Genomic DNA, 22,556 nt, shown 5'->3' with positions numbered 1-22,556 from the left:
CTTGTACAAATTGGGCATAGGGAGATTATGGGAAAGCAAACAAATTTTAATAGTGATGATTAAATATTATTGGTTCTTAAAGAAGGCTACAGTAACTCCTGCTAACCAAGAAACAGAAGTATTTGGAGGGATTTAATGGGAATTCTTTTACTTCCTCCATCATCTTTTTCCAATATTTTGTGACCATGACCACTTATCATCAAAGCAAGGTAAGCAATAGCCCAGTAAAAGAAAGAAAACAAACAAGAAAACCAAACAACTCTTTGGGCTTTAATGGACAACAAAAGTTGGCAAATTCTGAATAGGCAGCCAGGATGGAAGGACAAGTGTTAGTCTCCAGTGACCAGTGAGAAAGACGAGAAGCTGGGAGGTGACTAGAAAGAAATCACTAAGTTGTGAGAAGAACCCAACAAGTGATTGTGATGAGGAAGTTGCTTCAGAGACCCCTTGGAATATGGTGTAGAAGTAGTAACATTTCTGGAACAAAAAATACTGAACCATCAATTTAGTAAAGTCCTCTCTAATTGTTTTACATAAGAGTAAAATTATTTCTTTTTTTATTTCTTTTTTTATTTAGTAAATATAAATTTTCAAAGTTCAGTTAATGGATTACAATGGCTTCCCCCCCCATAATTTCCCTCCCACTCACATCCCTCCCATCTCCCACTCCCTCTCCCATTCCATTCACATCAAGATTCATTTTCAATTATCTTTATATACAGAAGATCAATTCAGTATAAAGTAAAGATTTCATCAGTTTGCACCCACACAGAAACACAAAGTGTAAAATACTGTTTCAGTACTAGTTATAGCATTAATTCACATTGAACAACACATTAAGGACAGATCCCACATGAGAAGTAAGTACACAGTGACTCCTGTTGTTGACTTAACAATTTGACACTCTTGTTTATGGCGTCAGTAATCTCCCTAGGCTCTAGTCATGAGTTGCCAAGGCTATGGAAGCCTTTTGAGTTCGCCGATTTCGATCTTATTCCGACAGGGTCATAGTCAAAGTGGAAATTCTCTCCTCCCTTCAGAGAAAGGTACCTCCTTCTTTGATGGCCCGTTCTTTCTACTGGGATCTCACTCGCAGAGATCTTCCATTTAGGTCTTCTTCTTCTTTTTTTTTTTTTTTTCCCAGGGTGTCTTGGCTTTCCATGCCTAAAATACTCTCGTGGGCTCTTCAGCCATATCCGAATGCCTTAAGGGCTGATTCTGAAGCCAGAGTGCTATTTAGGACATCTGCCATTCTATGAGTCTACTGTGTATCCCGCTTCCCATGATGAATCGTTCTCTCCCTTTTTGATTCTATCAGCTAGTATTAGCAGACACTAGTCTTGTTTGTGTGATCCCTTTGACTCTTAGACCTATCAGTGTGATCAATTGTGAACAGAAATTGATCACTGGGACTAGTGAGATGGCATTGGTACATGCCACCTTGATGGGATTGTATTGGGATACCCTGGCATGATTCCAACTCCACCATTTGGGGCAAGTCCGATTGAGCATGTCCCAAATTGTACATCTCCTCCCTCTCTTATTCCCACTCTTATAAGAGCACCAAAGGGGAAACCTGTTGAAGTGAAATGGACACTATGAGAAACAGTGACTTGATCAGCTCTTGTCCTGACTGTTGATGTACAATGTAATACTTTATCCATTTTAGTATTTTCTCTTTGTTTTGTTCTAGTACTATTGGTTGAACTAGGTGATTAACACACAATTATTCTTAGGTTTTTAAATTTTAACTGAATAGAGTAAAATTATTTCAACTTACCAGTAAACTTGGTTGTCAAATATTATGCCAAAAATTGCTGCTACACTGATGGCATATGCTGCACAGTCTCTGAATAGGGGCCAACATGATAGTGTTGAAACCTGTAAGATGACAGTTTACTGTTTGCATTACAGGGTGAGTCATTCAAGTACAATGCTTAGTACAATACTAAAATTGTATGTTTGTAGTTAAATATTGTTACCTTTTTCATATTGCTTAAAGAAAAAAGAAAATTGTGTTTCTGAACCTATGTTGACTTTCATAAATTTGACAAAGAGCTGTTAGTGGGTTAACCTTTAAATTGAATACATGTTGTTTTTCTACTAATTAATAAATTTGATTGAACATGTTTACTAGTGCTTTGTTGTGCCTCCCAGACTGTAACAAGTACTTTTAGACTTTACCAAGACAATAACTCTTGTTGAATGAAGTTTTCTTACCACATTAGATAGCAAACCACAGGCTGCACAGATGCCAAGGAGATTATAAATTGCAGATCCAAGGATAGTGCTAATGCCAATATCTCCTTTTGTGATAAAAACACCTGTAGGCAAGACAGTAGTGGCAAGTTTAATTTTAATTTCAAGAAAATAAAATCACATAATGTAAGTAAAACATAAGAAGCAATATTTACCTAGGAAAGCCGTAACTAATTCCGGAGCTGAACTACCCGCTGCCATGAAAGTTGCACCTGCAACATCCTGAGACAATCCAAGAGCTGAAGATAAATGAAATTATTGTTACACCTGATAGAGTAACGAATGAAACGTGTATATTTATACCTTAATACAGTATGTATTCAAAGCCATTCCTCCACATAACACTAGTATTGACTTAAGCTGGAAAAATAAAACATGCAGGTTACTACATAGAGGAATCCAGTGTCTTGGCTTATTAATAAATCCATTAATGTTTCTCTGTAAAGGGTAGAGAAGCCAACTAAAGGGGTACTTCAAAAAGTTCATGAAAGATAGAATTCTTTAAAAAAAAAAAACAAACCCTGGGAATAAATTTAAGGAAATGAAAACGTTTGACAATGAAAACTCTAAATCTCTGATGAGATTGACTAACAGGACATAAAAAATGAAAAGATACCCTGTGGGAGCCGGTGCTGTGGCACAGCAGGTAAAAGTCGCTGCCTGCAGTGCGGGCATCCCGTATGGGCGCCAGTTTGTGTCCTGGCTGCTCCACTTCCGATCCAGCTCTCTGCTATGGCCTGTGGCCCAAGTCCTTGGGCACCTGTACCCGTGTGGGGGACCCAGAAGAAGCTCCTGGCTCCTGGCTCCAGATCAGCTTAGCTCTGGCCATTGCGGCCATCTCGGGGAGTGAACCAACAGAAGGAAGACTATCTCTGCCTCTCTGTAACTCTTGTCTTTACAAATCTTTATTTATTTTTTAAAGGCAGAGTGGACAGTGAAAGAGACAGAGAGAAAGGTCTTCCTTTTCCGTTGGTTCACTCCGCAATGGCCGCTGCTGCCGGTGTGCTGCGGCTGGCGCACTGCACTGATCCGAAGCCCAGAGCCAGGTGCTTCTCCTGGTCTCCCATGTGGGTTCAGGGCCCAAGCACTTGGGCCATCCTCCACTGCCTTCCCAGACCACAGCAGAGAGCTGGACTGGAAGAGGAGCCACCGGGACAGAATCCGGCGCCCTGACTGGGACTAGAACCCGGTGTGCCTTTTCAAATCTTAAAAAAATTTTTTAAAAAGGTATCTTGTGTTCAATGATTGGAAGAATCAATATCAAAATTTGCATGCCCAGTGTGATATAAAGACTCAATACAATCTTTATCAAAATCATAATGGTATTTTTCACAGAGCTAGAAAAACACTACTAAAATTTGTATGCAACCATGAAAAATCCCAATTGGGACTGTGTTTGTGGTGTAGCAGGTTAAGCAACTACCTGTAATGCCGACATCCATTATGGGCACTGGTGAGTCTTGGCTGCTCCACTTCCAATCCAGCTCCCCGCTAATGCACCTGGGAAAGCAGCAGATGGCCCAAGTGCTTGGGCCCTTGCATCCATATGGGAAACCAGGATAAGGCTCCTGACTCCTGGCTTCTGGCTTCAGTCTGGTCCACAACTGGCCTTTTAAGCCATTTGAGGAGTGAACCAGCAAATGGAATATTTTCTTGCTCATTTTCTATAATCTGCCTTTCAAATATATAAATAAATCTTCAAAAAATTTTAAAAAACCCAAGTAGCCAAAGCAATTTTAAGCAAAAAGAATAACAACAAAAAATAACAAATGATGCTGGGAAAACAGTAGAAAATGCTCCTCTTCTGATCCAGCTCTCTGCTGTGGCCTGGGAAAGCAGAAGATGGACCAAGTCCTTGGGCCCCTGCACCCGCATGGGAGACCTGGAAGAAGCTCCTGGCTCCTGGCTTCGGATTGGCGCAGCTCCGGCCATTGTGGCTAACTGGGAAGTGAATCAGCAGATGGAAGACCTCTCTGTCTCTACCTCTCTCTGTAACTCTGTCTTTCAAATAAATAAATATTAAAAAACTAAGATAGTTAAAAAAATGCATAGCAACCTTATCCATAAAAAAAAGAGTGCACAGCAAAGCAAACAACAGAATGAATAAACAGTCTCTAGAATGGGAGAAAATATATGCAAGCTATTACATCTGACACGGGGTTAATATCCAGAATATCTAAATAACTCATTAGCAAATGGGCAATAGATAATGAAAAGCTGTTTCTCAAAGGAAGACATAAAATGGCCAGCAGGTACATGAAGAAATGTTCAGCATTTCATCAGGGAAATGCAAATCAAAACCGCAGTGAGATATCCCCTCGCTCCTCTAAGAGTGACTATTTTCAAAAATAAGATATCAAGTGCAGGTGAGGATGCGGAGGAAAGGGAACATTTGCACACTGTTGGTGGGAATGTAAATTAGGACAGCCATGGCGGAAACCAGCATGGAGACTCCTCAAAAGACTAAAAACAGATGTACCATATGATCCGCCAATCTCATTACTGGGGATAGATTCAAGGGAAATGAAATCTCTCGAAGACATCTGAAGTCCCCTGTTTATAGCAGCACTATTCACAACAGTCAGGAAACCATCTCAGTGTCCAGCCAATGAAGAATGGGTAAGAGAAATGTGGTACATGCACACAATGGAATACAAGTCAGAAGAATGTTGAAATCTTGTCATTTGCAATCACATGGACGGAATGAGGTCATTATTTTAAGTGAAATAAGCTAAGCACAGAAAGACAAATACCACATGATCTATATGTGGACTCTTAAAAAAATAGGTGATCTGGGGCCTTCGCTGTGGCGTAGCGGGTAAAGCAGCTGCCTGCAGTGCCGGCATCCCATATGGGCGCTGGTTTGAGACCCGGCTGCTCCACTTCCCATCCAGCTCTCTGCTATGGCCTGGGAAAGCAGTGGAAGATGGTCCAAGTCCTTGGGCCCCTGCACCCACGTGGGAGACCCAAACGAAGCTCCTAGCTCCTGGTTCGGATCAGTGCAGCTCCAGCCGTTGCAGCCAATTGGGGAGCAAATCAGCGGATGGAAGACCTCTCTCTCTCTCTCTCTGCCTCTCCGTTTCTCTCTGTGTGTAACTCTTTTAGATAAATCTTTTTTTTTAAAGGTGGTCTTATAGAAATTAAAAATATAACTGTGTTACCAGAAGCTGGGTAGGGTAACGGACAGGGAGGGTTTTGGAAACGTTGATTGATGGGTACTAGCTAGATAAGAGTCAAAGGTCTGGGGTTCTATTGCCCAGTAGGGCGAATATAATATAGTATCGATGTACTGTGTATTTCTCTATTTAAAAATTAGAAGATATGCCGGCGCTGCGGCTCAATAGGCTAATCCTCCGCCTAGCGGCACTGGCACACCAGGTTCTAGTCCCGGTCGGGGTGCTGGATTCTGTCCCGGTTGCCCCTCTTCCAGGCCAGCTCTCTGCTGTGGCCAGGGAGTGCAGTGGAGGATGGCCCAAGTGCTTGGGCCCTGCACCCCATGGGAGACCAGGAAAAGCACCTGGCTCCTGCCATCGGATCAGCGCGGTGCGCCAGCCGCAGCATGCTGGCCGAGGCAGCCATTGGAGGGTGAACCAACGGAAAAGGAAGACCTTTCTCTCTGTCTCTCTCTCACTGTCCACTCTGCCTGTAAAAAAAAAAAAAAAAAAAAAAAAAAAAAAAAAAAAAAAGAAGAAGAAGAAGAAGATAGGGTTTTTGGATGTTCTTATTAGAAAGTAGTGTTAAATGCATGAGAGAATAATATATTTACCCATATTGGATTTTATGCAATGTATTCATTTAACAAAATATCACATAGTGCCCAATAAATATGTACAATTTTTGTATGCTAAATCTTTAAAGTGATAAACATGTGCATAGTTTTTTCATAGTTTTCTATGAATCTTTTGAAGATCCCTCATGTATATGGTTTTCAGGTTATTTTGGCCCCAAAGAAACATCCTTTAATTCCATTTTCCATGGACTTTTTGAACTGTACTCATTATGTATCCTGAGTGCCAAGATTTAGCATTTCTTTTTTTAAAGATTTATTATTTATTTGAAAGTCAGAGTTACACAGAGAAGGAGAGGTGGAGACAGAGAGAGAGAGAGAGAGAGAGGTCTTCCATCCGTCGGTTCACTCCCCAGTTAGCCACAACAGCCAGAGCTGCGCTGATCTGTAACCAGGAGCCAGGAACTTCTTCCAGGTCTTCCACATGGGTGCAGCAGCCCAAGGACTTGGGCCATCTTCCACTGCATTCCCAGGCAATAGCAGAGAGCTGGATCGGAAGTGGAGCAGCCGGGACTCAAACCGGCACCCATATGGGATGTTGGCATTGCAGGCTGCAGCTTTACTCACTATACCACAGCGCCGGCCCCAATATTTAACATTTCAAACCCAGAAAACCTCCAGTCTAGCTGTAGGGCTTATAGGGGAGTGTCAACAACATGACTTTTTTACAAAATAAACTAAGGTAATTTGGGCAGCCCAACTCAATTTGAAAGAAGACAGAAAGTGGAAATTAGTAGGTTTTAAGATCCATAAATGATGCTGAACTGAGCTTCTTCACAAATTTCCAATTTCAAACTTGTCTAATTAAAAAAAAGAGAAGAAATTACATAGTTAACTAAAAGCCCAATAAATAAGATTTAATATTGCATAAATATAGGAGATTGATTTAAAACATAGATTCATTAAAACTTTAATCGAGAGTGGGAAATACAAGGAAATGCTGTACAGTATTTAGGTAGTTTGTGTATATCCTCCAGACCTACAAGCATGCAGGTCCATTAAGTTGAGTGATTGATAGGATGGGAGTCTTAAGAAATTCTTGGCTTTCAATTAGCTGAGAAACCTACTATGGGAAGGAAAAGAGAAAGCCAAACTACTCTGCTTTTGCTTTGAGAAGGCTGCTTCAAGGGTGTCTCAGGCTTAACTGTATGACTGAAAACTAGGCAACAGAGGTGGTTGAGGCGGTAACTACACTAGGTTCCAACGTTAGCGTCACAGCGTGAAGTTAATTCAGGTCTGCAAGGCCCTTGATGGTCATCCTTTGTTTATGTTAATTATTGTTTACCACACCTATTGTTTCTTGACACTCCAGTCTCCCCCCACACTCAAACTCTGCTGTGCTTAGTGGACTCCATCACTGTGTGTTCAGTGTTCCCTTATCCGGACTCCTTCCCCTTGGAGACCGTTAGCTGTGGCATGCTCTCAGGTGCATCTCATTTTCTACTGCTCCAATGGAACAATGGCCTTGGATTTTAGTGATTCCTTTTTGTTTCTTAACGTGGCAGATTGTATTTTACCGAAGTAGCTACAGTATTTCTGCCCCACACACTTTTCCAGAACCTTCCATTCCCTGTCCACGGAAAAAAGGTAAAGCAATATCTGACGCCTGCACTCCTGAATAAGCCCGTGTAACTGCTGTCACTAATAAAGCATGGGTATGGCAAAGCCATAGTTCCAAGATTAGGACATAAAAGGTGATATAACTTAGTGTTGTGTCCTGGGACATTTGCTTTAGAGCCCTAAGCCGACACATAGAAAGTCTTGCCACCTTGAAATGCATACATAGAGAGCTCTCAGGGGTCCACGTGGGCATACAGACAGCGGGGGAAGCTCTGCTGTTTTAGTTCCCAAGTTTTCAGTCTTCCCAGCCTGGGCACCAGACGTGTGAGGGAGTGAGATTTCAGCAGATTCCTCCGACTCTAGAGGCACAAAGATCCAGTGAGCGGAGCTCACTACACCCTGCACATGTAAGAGGTAAGAGAATGCTGATTATCTGAAGCCACTAGTGTCGGGGCTATTTGTTAAGTCCATTAGCCAGTCAGTGAGCAGGTGCTCGATTGCTGGCTGCAGCTGTGGAGCTCAGTGCCAGATCTTTTCTATGTGCTGAGAATACGGCAGAAGGCCGGTGCTGTGGCTCACTAGGCTAATCTTCTGCCTTGCAGTGCTGACACACCGGGTTCTAGTCCCGGTCGGGGCGCCGGATTCTGTCCCGGTTGCCCCTCTTCCAGGCCAGCTCTCTGCTGTGGCCAGGGAGTGCAGTGGAGGATGACCCAAGTCCTTGGGCCCTGTACCCCATGGGAGACCAGGAGAAGTACCTGGCTCCTGCCATCGGATCAGCGCAGTGCGCCGGCCGCAGCACGCCGGCCTAAGAGGCCATTGGAGGGTGAACCAACGGCAAAGGAAGACCTTTCTCTCTGTCTCTCTCTCTCTCTTTCTCACTATCCACTCTGCCTGGAAAAAAAAAAAAAAAAAAGAAAGAAAAGAAAAGAGAATACGGCAGCGAACAAAACCAAGCGTTCCTCCTCTCAGGGAGCTTCGATTCCAGTGAGGGGGAGGGGACAGGGAAAATACACAACATTCTAGAGATAAGCAGCAGAGAGCAAAGGCAGGGAGAGGAGATCTGAGTCTAAAACACCATGGGAGAAGGACTGAAATTCTCTGTTGGTAACCAGGAAGGGCTTAATGGAGCAGGTAACAGCAGGCCTTGCAGTGAAGGCGCCAGTCACTCATATACCTGGAGTGAGTGTTCCAGGCAGAACAAACAGCTGGAAAGGTTCCGACGCGGAAGCTAGCCTGTGTGTTCAAGAAATGGAAAGTGTGTGTGTCGGGAATGAAAAGTGTGAAAGGAGAGCAGTGGATGATATTAAAAGTAATACGCAGATTATGTAAGGCTTTATGGATCCTGGTAAGGATTTGGCTTTTATTCTGAAAACTATGGGCAGTACTTGCAAGGTACTGATGGATGCTACCAGCCCCAATCATGAACTTGATCCCATGGGGTTTTTTGGTCTCAGAGACTCAACCAGCTCCAGCCTGAGCTGTTTTGCCAATTGATCAGCCTCCACTCAAATGCTCTCTGCAGATAGTTGCAATTATCAGAATAATTGGAATCACTGATTCGGGCCCCCATTCTTTTTCTCACTATATGACTTCGTTTACGTCACTTGATGAACATCTACGTGCAATGACTAATGAAGGAAGAAAAGTAATGATCTGTGTAACCTACATTTCAAAGCATTTCTTTTACTGGTTATATATGGTATGTATACATACACACACTACATATGTGCGTTTATATATATAAAACATATATTTACAACATTATATTAATAAGACCAGCTGCCCATAAAATGAAAAAATAGGCTACTCTGTGATTACCTTTTTTCATTCAAGAAATGATATAAATATCTTACATTCATGGCATCTAATTTAGTTTTATATACATAATTTAATAATACCAACTCATGGCCGGCGCTGCGGCTCACTAGGCTAATCCTCCGCCTTGTGGCGCCGGCACAGTGGGTTCTAGTCCCGGTCGGGGCACCGGATTCTGTCCCGGTTGCCCCTCTTCCAGGCCAGCTCTCTGCTGTGGCCAGGGAGTGCAGTGGAGGATGGCCCAAGTGCTTGGGCCCTGCACCCCATGGGAGACCAGGAGAAGCACCTGGCTCCTGCCATCGGATCAGCGCGGTGCGCCAGCCGCGGCGGCCATTGGAAGGTGAACCAACAGCAAAGGAAGACCTTTCTCTCTGTCTCTCTCTCTCTCTCACTGTCCACTCTGCCTGTCAAAAAAAATTAATTAAAAAAAAAGAAAAAGATAAATAATACCAACTCAGATATGAGTACTGGTATTCCATTTTATGGCAAACAGGGTTAGGAGATTACATTGATAATGTAATCTAAATGTAGGAAGTTATTGCGTAAATCCCAATTCTAAGCCCAGTCCTATGTCTGTTTCACCATAGGAACCCAAAATTTCAGTGACACTTCGGCCTGTTCTAACCTGATGGGTGACTGAGTTATTCTTTTCCCTACTTGTGATATTGGCATCATAACTACTTCCATTTCATTCTTTTCTAGGGAAAAAACTAGCTACTGAGTCAGAAATACTTTGCAAGTTTTTAGCGTATTTATCAACTTAGTGTTACTGCATAGTATCATGAATTATCTTCCCAATATGGCTAGATAATATGTGGAATACATTGAAAAGAACAGAATTCTTTACTTTTAGATAATTGTCCAAACTTGGTCTTGTCTTCATTACTTTTCTTCCTTCATTAGTCACTGCACGTAGATGTTCATCAAGTGACGTAAACGAAGTCATATAGTGAGAAAAAGAATGGGGGCCCGAATCAGTGATTCCAATTATTCTGATAATTGCAACTATCTGCAGAGAGCACTTGAATGGAGGCTGATCAATTGGCAAAACAGCTCAGGCTGGAGCTGGTTGAGTCTCTGAGACCAATCTTTGCTTAACACTTGCTGAATGCTTCACTAGAAAAATTCAATCTCGAGAGAAAATAGTGATCTTTTGGGTTACTGCAATGTAGGAAAATAGGTGGTCCTTTAGAACACATTCAGTTTCCAAAGGCAGTAAGAATAAAGCTGGTTGCTATTCACTGAGCTCTACTGAATAATGAAAGCAAGGATTCTACATGGAGATTGATGTATAAAACCTCAAAGATATTTAACAAGTTATATCTTAAGGTTCCGAGAATGTTTTGTAAAATGGTTTATACCTTTGAACTTTAGAAGAGATTGGCTTTGTCTTCTCTGACCTTTGAGGAGCATTTCTCTCTGCTGTAGTTTATTATTAAAAATAAATTGTTCTTTTTTTTCTCCATAGCTATTACTCTTTTCCCTCTCTATTACTCTGAAGTAATAACCACACTTCATTCAGAATATAGCAGAAATGTTGAAGATGAGTTTTTTTTACAGGTTTAGATATCAACACATTGTTTATACAAAGTGCAACTTTATGATAATGAACTGATTATTAAATTATCAGACTTTTTCCTCAAATGAATTCTCTTCTCTTATGCTGTATTTTTTTAAAGATTTATTTTTATTTATTTGACAGAGTTACACAGAGAGGTAGAGCCACAAAGAGAAAAGTCTTTCATCCACTGGTTCACTCCCCAAATGACCCCAACAGCCAGAGCTGAGCTGATCTGAAGTCAGGAGCCAGGAGCTTCTTCCGGGTCTCCCATGTGGAAGCAGAGGCCCAAGCACTTGGGCCATCTTCTACTGCTTTCTGAAGCCACAGGAGAGAGCTGGATTGGAAGTGGAGCAGCTGGGACTCAAACCAGTGCCCATATGGGATGCTGGCGCTGTGGGCTGGGGCTTTAACCCGCTGTGCCACAGTGCCAGCCCCTCTTATGCTATATTGTAAAGCTCAGAACAGTCTTTGCATAGCCCCTTCTGGAAATCTGATCTTTAGCAGGAGGAGTATAAACTGAAACTGAGACGTGGATTCTGGCACTGCCAGTAACTTGGTATGAAACAAGCCTCATATGCCGCCATCTGTAAAACAGGGTTGGACTACAAAATCTTCAAGTTATCGTCTCATTTCTTCAATCTTTACTCAAAATGTACACTGTGATTTCTATGATTTAAGATTCCACACCACTTTTCCTGCTAATTAAATTTCTGTTATAGCACTTAATCACGTATTGTTGGAAATTTATAAGATGGAGGAGAAAATGAAAGGAAGAGTCAGTTATACTTTTATCAGCATATTTTAACCACTGTAACAATAGTTTATAAAGATTTTATTTATTTATTTGAGAGATGGAGTTACAGAGAGGAGAGACAGAGAGAAAGATCTTGAAACTGTTGGTTCACTCCCCAAAATGTCCACAACCACTGGAGTTCGACAGATCCAAAGCCAGGAGCTAGGAACTTTTTCTAGGTCTCCCATGTGGGTTCAGAGGCCCAACCACTTGGGCCATCTTCCACTGCCTTCCCAGCCCATAGCAGAGAGCTGCATCAGAAGTGGAACATCAGGGACAGGAATCGGTGCCCATATGGGATTCTGGTGCCTAAGGCAGAGGCTTGGCCCACTCCACCACAGTGCCAGTCCCATTGTAACAATTTTAATGCATTTCCAATCCTTTCCACAGTATGTATTTTGGTATAGATACAACTATAGGCTCCTTGCAATTTGGTGTCTCTGGCACAATTTTTAAAAGTCTGTAATTTTTGATGTTTGTGCATGGATCAGAGTCTTGGAAACAACAAAATTCATTCAACTCTATTAGTGACTAAGGTGAAAAACCATGTTGAGTAATTCTGTGTAGAGTCCACAATGAGGTGTGACAGCAAAGTGACGTGTTCTTTTAATGATTTGCAAAACTAGGCCTGAACTTAATTTTATGTAATTTTGAGTAAATTCAGCATCATTGGAACAAATGCTTAGTTTCTCAATAATATGTAACTGGTTCTCAACGAACTGTAAGTACAAGTACATGCTCTGTGGTGTGTTCTTTCAAAAAACTTATCTGAGAGAGAGAAAGAGAGAGCCTTTATCAGTGGTTCATTTCCTAAATATTCACAATGACCAGGGTTGGGTGAGGGCCAAAGCCAGCAGACAGGAACAGAATCCAGGTCTCCCACGTGGGTGGCAAGAACCCAATTACTTGAGCCATCACTACTGCCTCCCAGGGTTCTGATTAGCAGGAAGCTGGATTTAGGAGCTGGACATTATTCTCAAACCCAGGTTTGTTTGTTTTTTTGTTTTGTTTTGTTTTGTTTTGTTTTTTTGACAGGCAGAGTGGACAGTGAGAGAGAGAGACAGAGAGAAAGGTCTTCCTTTGCCGTTGGTTCACCCTCCAATGGCCACCGCGGCCGGCGCGCTGCGGCCGGCGCACCACGCTGATCCGAAGCCAGGAGCCAGGAGCCAGGAGCCAGGAGCCAGGAGCCAGGTGCTTTTCCTGGTCTCCCATGGGGTGCAGAGCCCAAGCACCTGGGCCATCTTCCACTGCAGTCCCTGGCCACAGCAGAGAGCTGGCCTGGAAGAGGGGCAACCGGGACAGAATCCGGCGCCCCGACCAGGACTAGAACCCGGTGTGCCAGCGCCGCAAGGCGGAGGATTAGCCTAGTGAGCCGTGGCGCCGGCCAAACCCAGGTTATTCTGATATGGGGCGTGGGCATATTAACCTGCATCTTACTGCTAGGGTAAACTCCCAGCCCTGTGTGGTGTTTTTAACAATAAATCAAAACAAATTGATTATCTTACATAAATCACCCATATTTTATCTGTGCTATAAAGGAATGACTTCTGAACTCTTGTTTAATGTTTTTAAAGCTTGATTCCCCTGAAAATGAAGGAACCCCTTCACCCCCACCTACAGCCCAACAGTTTTAATTTTATGACGGAATGCCATCTGCCCTTAGCCTATCCTATAAACCATACACAAGACACACGAACTTCAAACCTCACAATTACCCAAGTTTTGGCCAAGGTCACATAGGCAGTAATTGCAGAGGAGGAAAGGGAACCTAGATCATTCTGACACCAAGGAGCTGCTCTGTTATCCACGCTGGTAAAGTGAAAAAATTAATACATAGCTTTATTCTTCTCAGCACTACTATCACTGCTTGTTCCTGCAGTAGCATCTGCTAATACACAGACTACTTAGCACTTGTTAGATCCATCCACTTGGTGTAGATTTAGCTGCAACCCAAGGGGACCACAATTTAAATCAGAGAGAAAAGAACAACAAAGAGGGTGAAATGCTCTTAAGAGGGAGCACTAGTCTCAGTGTCTTTGTTCTTGGGAAGGCTTTGCCTCTGTAAATTTCATGAGGATTAAGGCCCAAACAATCCCCTGAAACTGTAGGCTATCCAAATGCCATACTCAAGGAGAACTTTGACTCCCAATTTTTTTCAGTTTAGAACTGACTCCACCTGGAATTGAAGTGTGTAGTTTTTTCTTATTGTCTATTTCCGACACACAGAGTAGAACATAAGCAAATATTAGTTTAAAGCACTGAGGGAAAATCATTTTTAAATAAAAAACTAGTTATTTTATTGAACTGTGTTTCTCCCCAAATGGTTTTGAGACTGTTTTCACTTAAGTGAAAGACATGTTGTAACTCAAAGGGATTGAGGGATTGGCATGGTGGAGGGATTAGAATTTCTCATTGAGTAATATATTAAAATCTTAAAAAAGAAATGTTTCACAGCTTATTATGGAATTTGGGCCATATCGAGTGATCAGTTTTGAGGGATTCTGGGAGTTTTCTATGTAGAGAGCTTGAAAAAAATTAAAAAAAAAATCAGCTGTAGACACTGGTTCAGTATCTCTGAAACCTCTGATACATATCCAAAAGATATTTTGTTTTCATTTTATTTTAAAGTTTTAGGTTTCTGAAAACGAACTGCTTATAGAGAGAAGAGGTAATAGTCCTATTTTGGCTTTAAGTAAATATAGTTTATATTATATTCAAATTTATATGTTATTTACATTTAAATGTGACTTTAAAGGAATCTTTTGAATAATAGCAGATTGCTAAGGATGGAATAAAAAGGTATGGATACTGATGTAAAAGAAATGAGAGGCCGGCATTGTGGTGCCGCCGGTGAAGCTGCTGCCTGCGATGCCAGCATCCCATGTGAGTACCAGTCTGAACCCTGGCTGCTGTACATCCAATACAGTTCCCTGCTGATCTACCCAGGAAAAGCAGCTCATGGTGCCCAAGTGTGTGGCCCCTGCCATCCACGGGAGATCTAGATGAAGCTTCTGGTTTCTGGCCTGTTGCAGCCATGTGGGGAGCGAACCAGGGGATGGAAAATCTCTCTGTCTCTCCCTTTCTCTCTGCAACCCTGCTTTTCAAATAAATCAATCTTAAAACACATACACACACACACACACACACAGAAATGAAATTATAAACAGAATGTTACAGAGATATTTAAGGCATAAAGATGGATTATTAGATAAAGTAAAAGAATGGGGTTTCATAAGTTTACTTCCTACTTTCTGTAATAGAATTTGCCTTTTATCTACCTTAAACTTGATTTTCAAGCTCTCGCAAATGTACCGTAGATTAGGCATTTGCTCCACACATTCTAATATCGACTTGGCTCATTCACCTTCTCCACTTTCTTCTTTCCCAAGTAAAGGATTTCTAAGCTTTGTTCTTATGTAATAACGAGTATTCAGTTTGGATGTTTCCTATGTGTTAGGAACTTGTAAGCAGTTCACTTGTATTTCCTCATGCATTCAGCACACAGATCTGTGAACTAAGCATTACAATTATCCTGTTTCACAGTTGAGATAGCTTAGGCAGAGAAGTTAAGCATTTTGCCTAAGGTCACAAAGTTCACAAATGGCGGAACTCAGAGTTAGATCTAAGTTGTGTCATTTCACTATGGTAGGATGAGGCGTGGAGCACCTGATGGCAGGGTGTATCCTCCCTCCAGCTCCCTGGGGATTCTCAGCATTGTCACGGACCATTCAGCAAGTATAACATTGTAGAAATGCAGAAAAAGTGGGGAAAACCTCAGGCAACAGGTACAGCTAGTAGGCAGTGTGACTAACTTCGCAAACCATGCCTGGGAATCTTAGAAAAACTCCTTGAATCAGGTATACACAAATGGCCAGGGGCCACTGAGGTTCCTTTTCTTCCTTATCATTTGGAATCCTCTCAATTTTTGTCTCTGTCTCTCAGCCTCTGTTTCTGTAACAAACATTTAGAACCCCTGATGGATCGCCAGAAGCCTAAGCTGATTTTTCATAAATAATTCAGTGTATTCTTTTTATTTTGCAGTATATGTCCTCTGAAGTTAAGATGGGTATTTGATATATTCTGTCACATATTTGATATATTTTGGTGGGGGTAGGTATTTGGCATAGTGGTTAAGACACAGCTTGGGGTGCCAGCATGCAGAGTGCGTGGGGTCTGAGTCCTGGCTCTGCTCTCGAATCCTGCTAATGCTTGGTTTTCTATATTTATTTCATTATAAATAGCTGATGAGTAAACAAAAACTAACACCGCAGTACATTAAACTGCTTTGAAGATTATACTAATCATTGCTAATTGACAAAGTGGGTGGGGGCTGGAGCTGAGGCACAGCAGGTAAAGCTGCCGCCTCCAGTCCTGGCATCCCATATGGGTGCCAGTTCGAGACCCGGCTATTCCACTTCCTATCCAGCTCTCTGCTATGGCCTGGCAAAGCAGTAGAAGATGGCCCAAGCCCTTGGGTCCCTGCACCTGCGTAGGAGACCCAGAAGAAGCTCCTGGCTCCTGGCTTCGGATCCGCGCAGCTCCGGTCATTGAAGCCACTTGGGGAGTGAACCAGCAAATGGAAGACCTCTCTCTCTCTCTCTCTCTCTCTCTCTCTCTCTCTCTGCCTCTCCTTCTCTCTCTGTAACTCTGACTTTCAAATAAATAAATAAATCTTAAAAAAAAAAAATGGGTGGAACTGTTACAACTCAAGTTCATGAAGGGCCTATAGGGAAATGCAATGCATTTGCAGGTTTTTCTTAAGCCAGTTTTGGGGGATGTAAACAAATTGCAGGGGAATTGTTTTTTTATTGCTCATGTCGTAATTTAAATGAAGACCATGCTAGACCTTGAAAAGGGAAATGACAGAATTAATTTATAGGCATTTATAACGAATCGAGCTAGCACTATTTCTATTTCTTCCTGTTGCCAGTATTTTCTATACTCAAGACGGGGGTCAATTCTTAACAGCTGAAGAAGATCTGACAGTGGCACAGGTATCCATCAATCACACATCCATAATAGCTACTCTATTATATTTCAGGGCAGAGTGAATCATCTGAGAAATGCATGTCTGCTGATGGTGTTTCACAGTAATTCCTCCAATGGAAGTCATTATTACATACATATCATTTAATGAAGAGTATTTCTAATTCATAATCTAAATTTTCATTCAGTAGTTCATTCTGCAAGGCTAGAAATGTTTTTAAATTAGTTTTTTTTTTACCAAGACAATTCTTAAAAACAAAATTGACAGATTTATTCTTTTAATTGTGCTTTTATGCAGTGGAATCACTGGAAAGTGATATAACAGATTAAAATTTAAATTTCTTTGTTTTCTATGATTAACATTTTTTACAATTTTCTAATTATACATGCAGTATTGACACTAGAATGAATAATTGTATTAGTAGGGCTGAAACAATAGAAACATATATATATATATATGAACTTTGTATATGAAAATTGACCAGCTTTTGGGAAAAGTACCATTGTATGCTATAGCAAGCCAAATTATTATTAGAATAAATAAATGTTAGGGGCTGGCACTGTGGTGTAGCGGGTAAAGCCGCCTGCATTGCCAGTATCCCATATGGGCTCCGGTTCAAGTTCTGGCTGCTCCACTTCTTTTTTTTTAAATTTCTTTTAAAAATTTATTTGACAGGTAGAGTTGTAGACAGTGAGTGAGAAAGACAGAGAGAAAGGTCTTCCTTCCGTTGGTTCACTCCCCAAATGGCCGCTATGGCCCATACTGCGCCGATCCAAAGTCAGGAGCCAGGTGCTTCTTCCTGGTCTCCCATGTGGGTGCAGGTGCCCAAACACTTGGGCCATCCTCCACTGCCCTTCCGGGCCACAGCAGAGAGCTGGACTGGAAGAGGAGCAGCCAGGACTAGAACCGGCGCCCATATGGGATGCTGGTGCCGCAGGCGGAGGATTAACCAAGTGAGCCCAGGCGCCGGTCCCGCTGCTCCACTTCTGACCCAGCTCTCTGCTATGGCTTGGGAAAGCAGTAGAAGATGGCTCAAGTGCTTGGGCCCCTGCACCCTCGTGGGAGACCAGGAAGAAGCTCCAGGATCCTGGCTTCGGATCAGTGCAGCTCCAGCCATTGTGGCCAACTGGGGAGTGAACCAGCAGATGGAAGACCTCTCTCTCTCTCTGTCTCTCCTTTTCTCTCTGTGTAACTCTGACTTTCAAATAAAATAAGTAAATCTTTAAAGAAAAGAATAAATATATTTTAAAAAATCACTGTAAGTAGGAGAAAATATGATAATTTTTCTGACCTAGTTATAAGATTAAAAGGTGAGTCATATTGGGGAGGGTTTATAAATTTACTTTAAAATATCTAACTTCAATATGATAAACACAAAAAATGCAACAGGAATAAAGCCATGAAAAGGCATATGATATAAAATTATATAGTAAAGGGCTAATATCCTTGTATGGTTTTTAAAAGTTTCAGAAATCAATGACAAAAAGACAATGTTCCTCAGTATATAGACCCTGGACAAAAAAGTACAAAAGCAAAACTCTAAGTTTGATAAACATATATAAAATGTTCAACTTAATGAATAACAAGATAAATACAAATTTTATAAAATGAAGTTCAGGGGCCGGCGCTGTGGCATAGCAGGTAAAGCCACCACCTGCAGTGCTGGTATCCCATATGGCCGCCAGATCGAGACCTGGCTGCTCCATTTCCGATCCAGCTCTCTGCTATGGCCTGGCAAAGCAGTAGAAGATGGCCCAAGCCCTTGGGTCCCTGCACCTGCATGGGAGACCCGGAAGAAGCTCCTGGCTCCTGGCTTCAGAACGGTGCAGCTCCGGCCTTTGCGGCCAATTGGGGAGTGAACCAGCAGATGGAAGACCTCTCTTTCTCCCTCTCCCTCTCCCTCTCCCCCTGTCCTTCTCTCTTTGTGTAACTCTTTCAAGTAAAATAAATAAAGCTTTAAAAAAATGAAATTCCATTTTAAGTCAATCAAATATATTTAAAATAACACTGTTTAAGCTGGCGCTGTGGCTCAATAGGCTAATCCTCTGCCTGAGTCACCAGCACCCCGGGTTCTAGTCCCGGTTGCGGCACTGGATTCTGTCCCAGTTGCTCCTCTTCCAGTCCAGCTCTCTGCTGTGGCCCGGGAAGGCAGTGGAGGATGGCCCAAGTGCTTGGGCTCCTGCACCCTCATGGGAGACCAGCTTTGGATCGGCACAGCACGCCAGCCGTGGCAACCATTTGGGGGGTGAACCAACGGAAGGAAGACCTTTCTCTGTCTAACTCTGTCCAAACAAACAAACAAACAAACAAAAAACACTGTTTAGAGTTTTCTGGAGTGGAAACTGCTATATTATGGAGATATCAATTGCCACATCCTTCATGGAATGCTTTTTTGGCAATACATATTGTAAGTCTTAAAATATGTACTGCTCTTCTTCTTAATCAGGCAATGATCAGAGAGGTGAGCAAAGAGTTTATGCAAGTATGGACGAAACTGTAGCTAAAAAAATCAGATGTCCAATGGGATTAATAGTTTTAAAAATTATGAAAAGTTTCCACTAAGTACCTATCAGATATAAAAAACAGTATTAGACACTAGAATTATTTATAGAATCATACACTATCATTCTAACATAAAAATCATATATTTGAAGATTAATAACATGGGAAAATGTGTGCACTATTAGGAAAAGGAAAGGCCCCAAACTACATACAGCAAGATCCAAACAACTGAAAGAACTTACACAAAATGGTAACTGTGGGGGTCTGAGTGGTGAAATGTAAGTGCTCTTCACTTTCTATTTTTCTTTTATTTAACCAATCGAAGTAAACTAAAGTAATTTAAAATAAGCTACTAAAATCAGCAACAGTGTAACAAAATAAATAATTGCATCTACTTAACAATAATACTTGTAATAAACTTATACCAACCTATTCCACAAAATTTTTTCAACAGCTAGGTGTTGAGTACCTTTGCTATTGCCAGGTGCTATTCAAAGTTCTAAGAATACTGCAGTACTGCAGTGAACAAGGGGTGGGAGAGAAGCGATGGGAAAAAAATAGTTTCCATTCCTGCTCTTTCTCTTTATGAAGCAATGGTGGTAATGCATGTGTGTGCCCTCTATGGGTTTGTAGATGCTACTGTTTCTGGGTTGTCCCAAGAACATGCAATAGGAAACCCTGGCCTTAATTTCGCCTTCCTTTAAGTGAGCATGATCAATCAGTGAAACTAATCAAGCAGAAGACAGAGGCTGGAAATGCTGGCACTTTTGCTTACATTGCATAAACCCTGACTGATACCCTGCTGTTAGGGACCTATGAAGGTCAGTGTGCAGAATTCTGGGCAATGCACCCTGCTAAAATCGTAGCACTAGAGACTTGGATTGCTGACCTTACTTTCAGAAATCAGTAATAATGGAGCTTGAGCTTTAATAAAAGAATTTACGAATATCTGATACCCAAGGTCACTTCGTGTGGAGTGCAGGACTTATTTATTAATTGATTCTTAAATGTCAGTTAAGTTCCTCCATGGCAGGATGCTAGGATTGGAAGCGAGAAGGAGGAGAGTGGTCTTTAATTGCATTCATGTATCACCTACCTCTTTTAAAAAAGTTATAGTGGTCTTAGAGTAAAAGCGAAAACCAGTTTTGACGTATAAAATGGCAAGTATTAAGAGTTCCATCATGTTAGCGGTACACAAGGACACACACGGACACACATGTAAATCCTTGGACGAGTTCTAACAGACAGCCGGGCAGTACAGAAGACAAACAGGAAATTTCTACAGGTAGACAGTATAACAACAACTGCTGGCCACTCACTTATAGATCCTCTGCTGCACTTTAACTACCAAGAAAAAGCACACTTGATCAGAGCCAATTCCTTCAGACATGGGACCCATAAAACAGATGTCCACGCTCCCCAGGCGCTGGAGAGGGACGGAACTGTAGCTGGGCTGTTTCAGAGAGCCGTGTCTCTGTCGTGCAACTATTCTGGCAGGTTATTTGGGAGCTTTCCAGCCACTTACATTCACTGATGATTTCCAGGGAGGGGAGGAAGTACTCGTCACAGACAACAGACACAGCCAGGAACATGTACAGGATAATGAGGAAGTAGATTATGATGCCTCCATCCATGCGCTCTTGTTTCGTGAAAAACCCTTCAGGAAACTCCGATGATGGAGAAATAACACACTGGGTGCCGTTTCCTGGTAAGGAAAAGGAAGCAACAGTTTGAAGAATGCTGGAGTCACACTTTCTAAGCTCATAAAAAGTGTTTCCTTAGTAAAACTGTACTGTTGGGCATCAAGGTAGAGTTAGAAGAACCCAGTATAAATATATAAAGCGCTTTGGAATGTGATGTAGCTATAAAGTCTTAAACAATTCATCTCTGACACCAGAAAGAGATGCTTGAATGAAATAAGCGGACGTTGGTGGAAGACTTAAAAAAGAGGAAATCATGAAGTCGCTCCCCTTTGTTTTATTTCTAAGAGGGAATTCTGAACTCTTAAGTACAAACTAGATGTCTTGTGAGTGAAGATTTCTAATGTCTGTACAATTTCATTGTCCTATTTCAGAGTCTAAGACGTCCGGAAGCCTGCAGAGTCATCCACTGTTGCAGAGCTTCTAGGATGAAAGATTTTTTTGTTCTTTCCTGCTGGAGTCTCCAGCAATAAAAACCAGAGGCTCGCCTGCTTCTTCATCTCCGTGAATTACTTTGGAGCTATCTTTAAGAACTTATCTGAGAGATCAAAACTGTTTGATATCTTTCCAGCAGAGCAGGCAGCATAAGCCACAGAGAGTCAAGTGAGACTTGTCCCCTCCGTCCCTTCATCTGCATGTGGCGGCAGCACGAGACGAGCTGACCCCTGTGTCCACTTACCTGTGGCCCTTGGGAGGCGCTGGGGCAGAGAGGCCCCTGGAAGAGGCAGGTGTTCGACGGCCCAGAAGATGCCCAGCAGCAGGGCCCTTCTTGCCCATGTGGAGCCCCCTTTTTTCTGCATTCCTGCCGTGCCTCTGCCGCAGTGTTCAGCTTCACGGAGGGAGAAAAGGAGGATTAAGCTGGATCATGTGAGGAGTCGCCTTCCTGCCCAGTGCCCTGCCCAGGGCATATCTTAGGAGGCCAGCACAAGACAGAGGAGGACTGGAGCAGCCAAGTTTCTCTAATCAGGAGACCCAAGCCCAGGGAGGCTGGAGGAGTTAGGGAGGAGGGCAGACAAGCATTGTCTGCAGCTATTCCTGTGGCCCATAGCCCATGAGGACGGACTCAAGCAGTTTGCACTCTATGCAAAGGCATGATTTCATTCAACATCTTATAAATTGGTTCTGTTGTCAACTTTTCCCAGATCTGTGAAGACCTGGGTTTCCAACTGCTTTCATCTTTGTCTCTGCTGATCTTGTTCTTAGCAGCTGTTGGGGCTAGTGGACATACAGCACATTCTTTGGCTTGTTTGGTGTCTTTTTATTTTTCTGTTTTGTGACCGCCAGGTAGGGCTAGGGGCAGGAAGGTCAGTTAGAAAGCAACTACAATAATTTAGAAAAAAAAAATAGGGTGGCTTGAACTAAGGCATTGGCAACAGGAATGGAGAAAAGTCCATAGCTTCCAAAAAATACTATGGAGGCAGAGTGGATGCTCTTTGGTCATTAATTGGTTGTGCTTCCTTCCAGAAAGCTATCTAAAATGCAATTTGACAATCCAGGTAGTGTTCAAATATAGACCATTGTCTTCCCTACTCTCGCGTTTAGGAGACTTGCTAAGAACTTGAGACAGGGTAGTAACCTATGGCTAACAGACA

At 42.2% G+C, this 22,556-nt stretch overlaps 1 protein-coding gene across 1 annotated transcript in view; it reads right to left on the bottom strand.

Annotated features, from left to right (window-relative positions):
- SLC24A5 (solute carrier family 24 member 5) overlaps window positions 1–21,785 on the bottom strand; it is a 28,518-nt gene extending 6,733 nt beyond the window's left edge. The window contains exons 1-5 of the mRNA XM_017348054.4: window positions 21,644–21,785; window positions 20,790–20,969; window positions 2,415–2,498; window positions 2,221–2,324; window positions 1,781–1,881 (exon numbers count right to left, since the gene is read on the bottom strand). Of these exons, the coding sequence (XP_017203543.1) occupies window positions 1,781–1,881; window positions 2,221–2,324; window positions 2,415–2,498; window positions 20,790–20,969; window positions 21,644–21,764 (590 nt within the window). The 5' untranslated portion in view covers window positions 21,765–21,785. The remainder of the gene's footprint in view (window positions 1–1,780; window positions 1,882–2,220; window positions 2,325–2,414; window positions 2,499–20,789; window positions 20,970–21,643) is intronic.
- Window positions 21,786–22,556: the final 771 nt, after the last annotated feature.

This window comes from Oryctolagus cuniculus, chromosome 12 (genome assembly GCF_051225735.1).
Source record: "Oryctolagus cuniculus isolate XC-2025 breed Fujian yellow rabbit chromosome 12, ASM5122573v1, whole genome shotgun sequence".
NCBI lineage: Eukaryota > Metazoa > Chordata > Mammalia > Lagomorpha > Leporidae > Oryctolagus > Oryctolagus cuniculus.
This window is presented reverse-complemented; position numbering and strand designations above follow the sequence as displayed.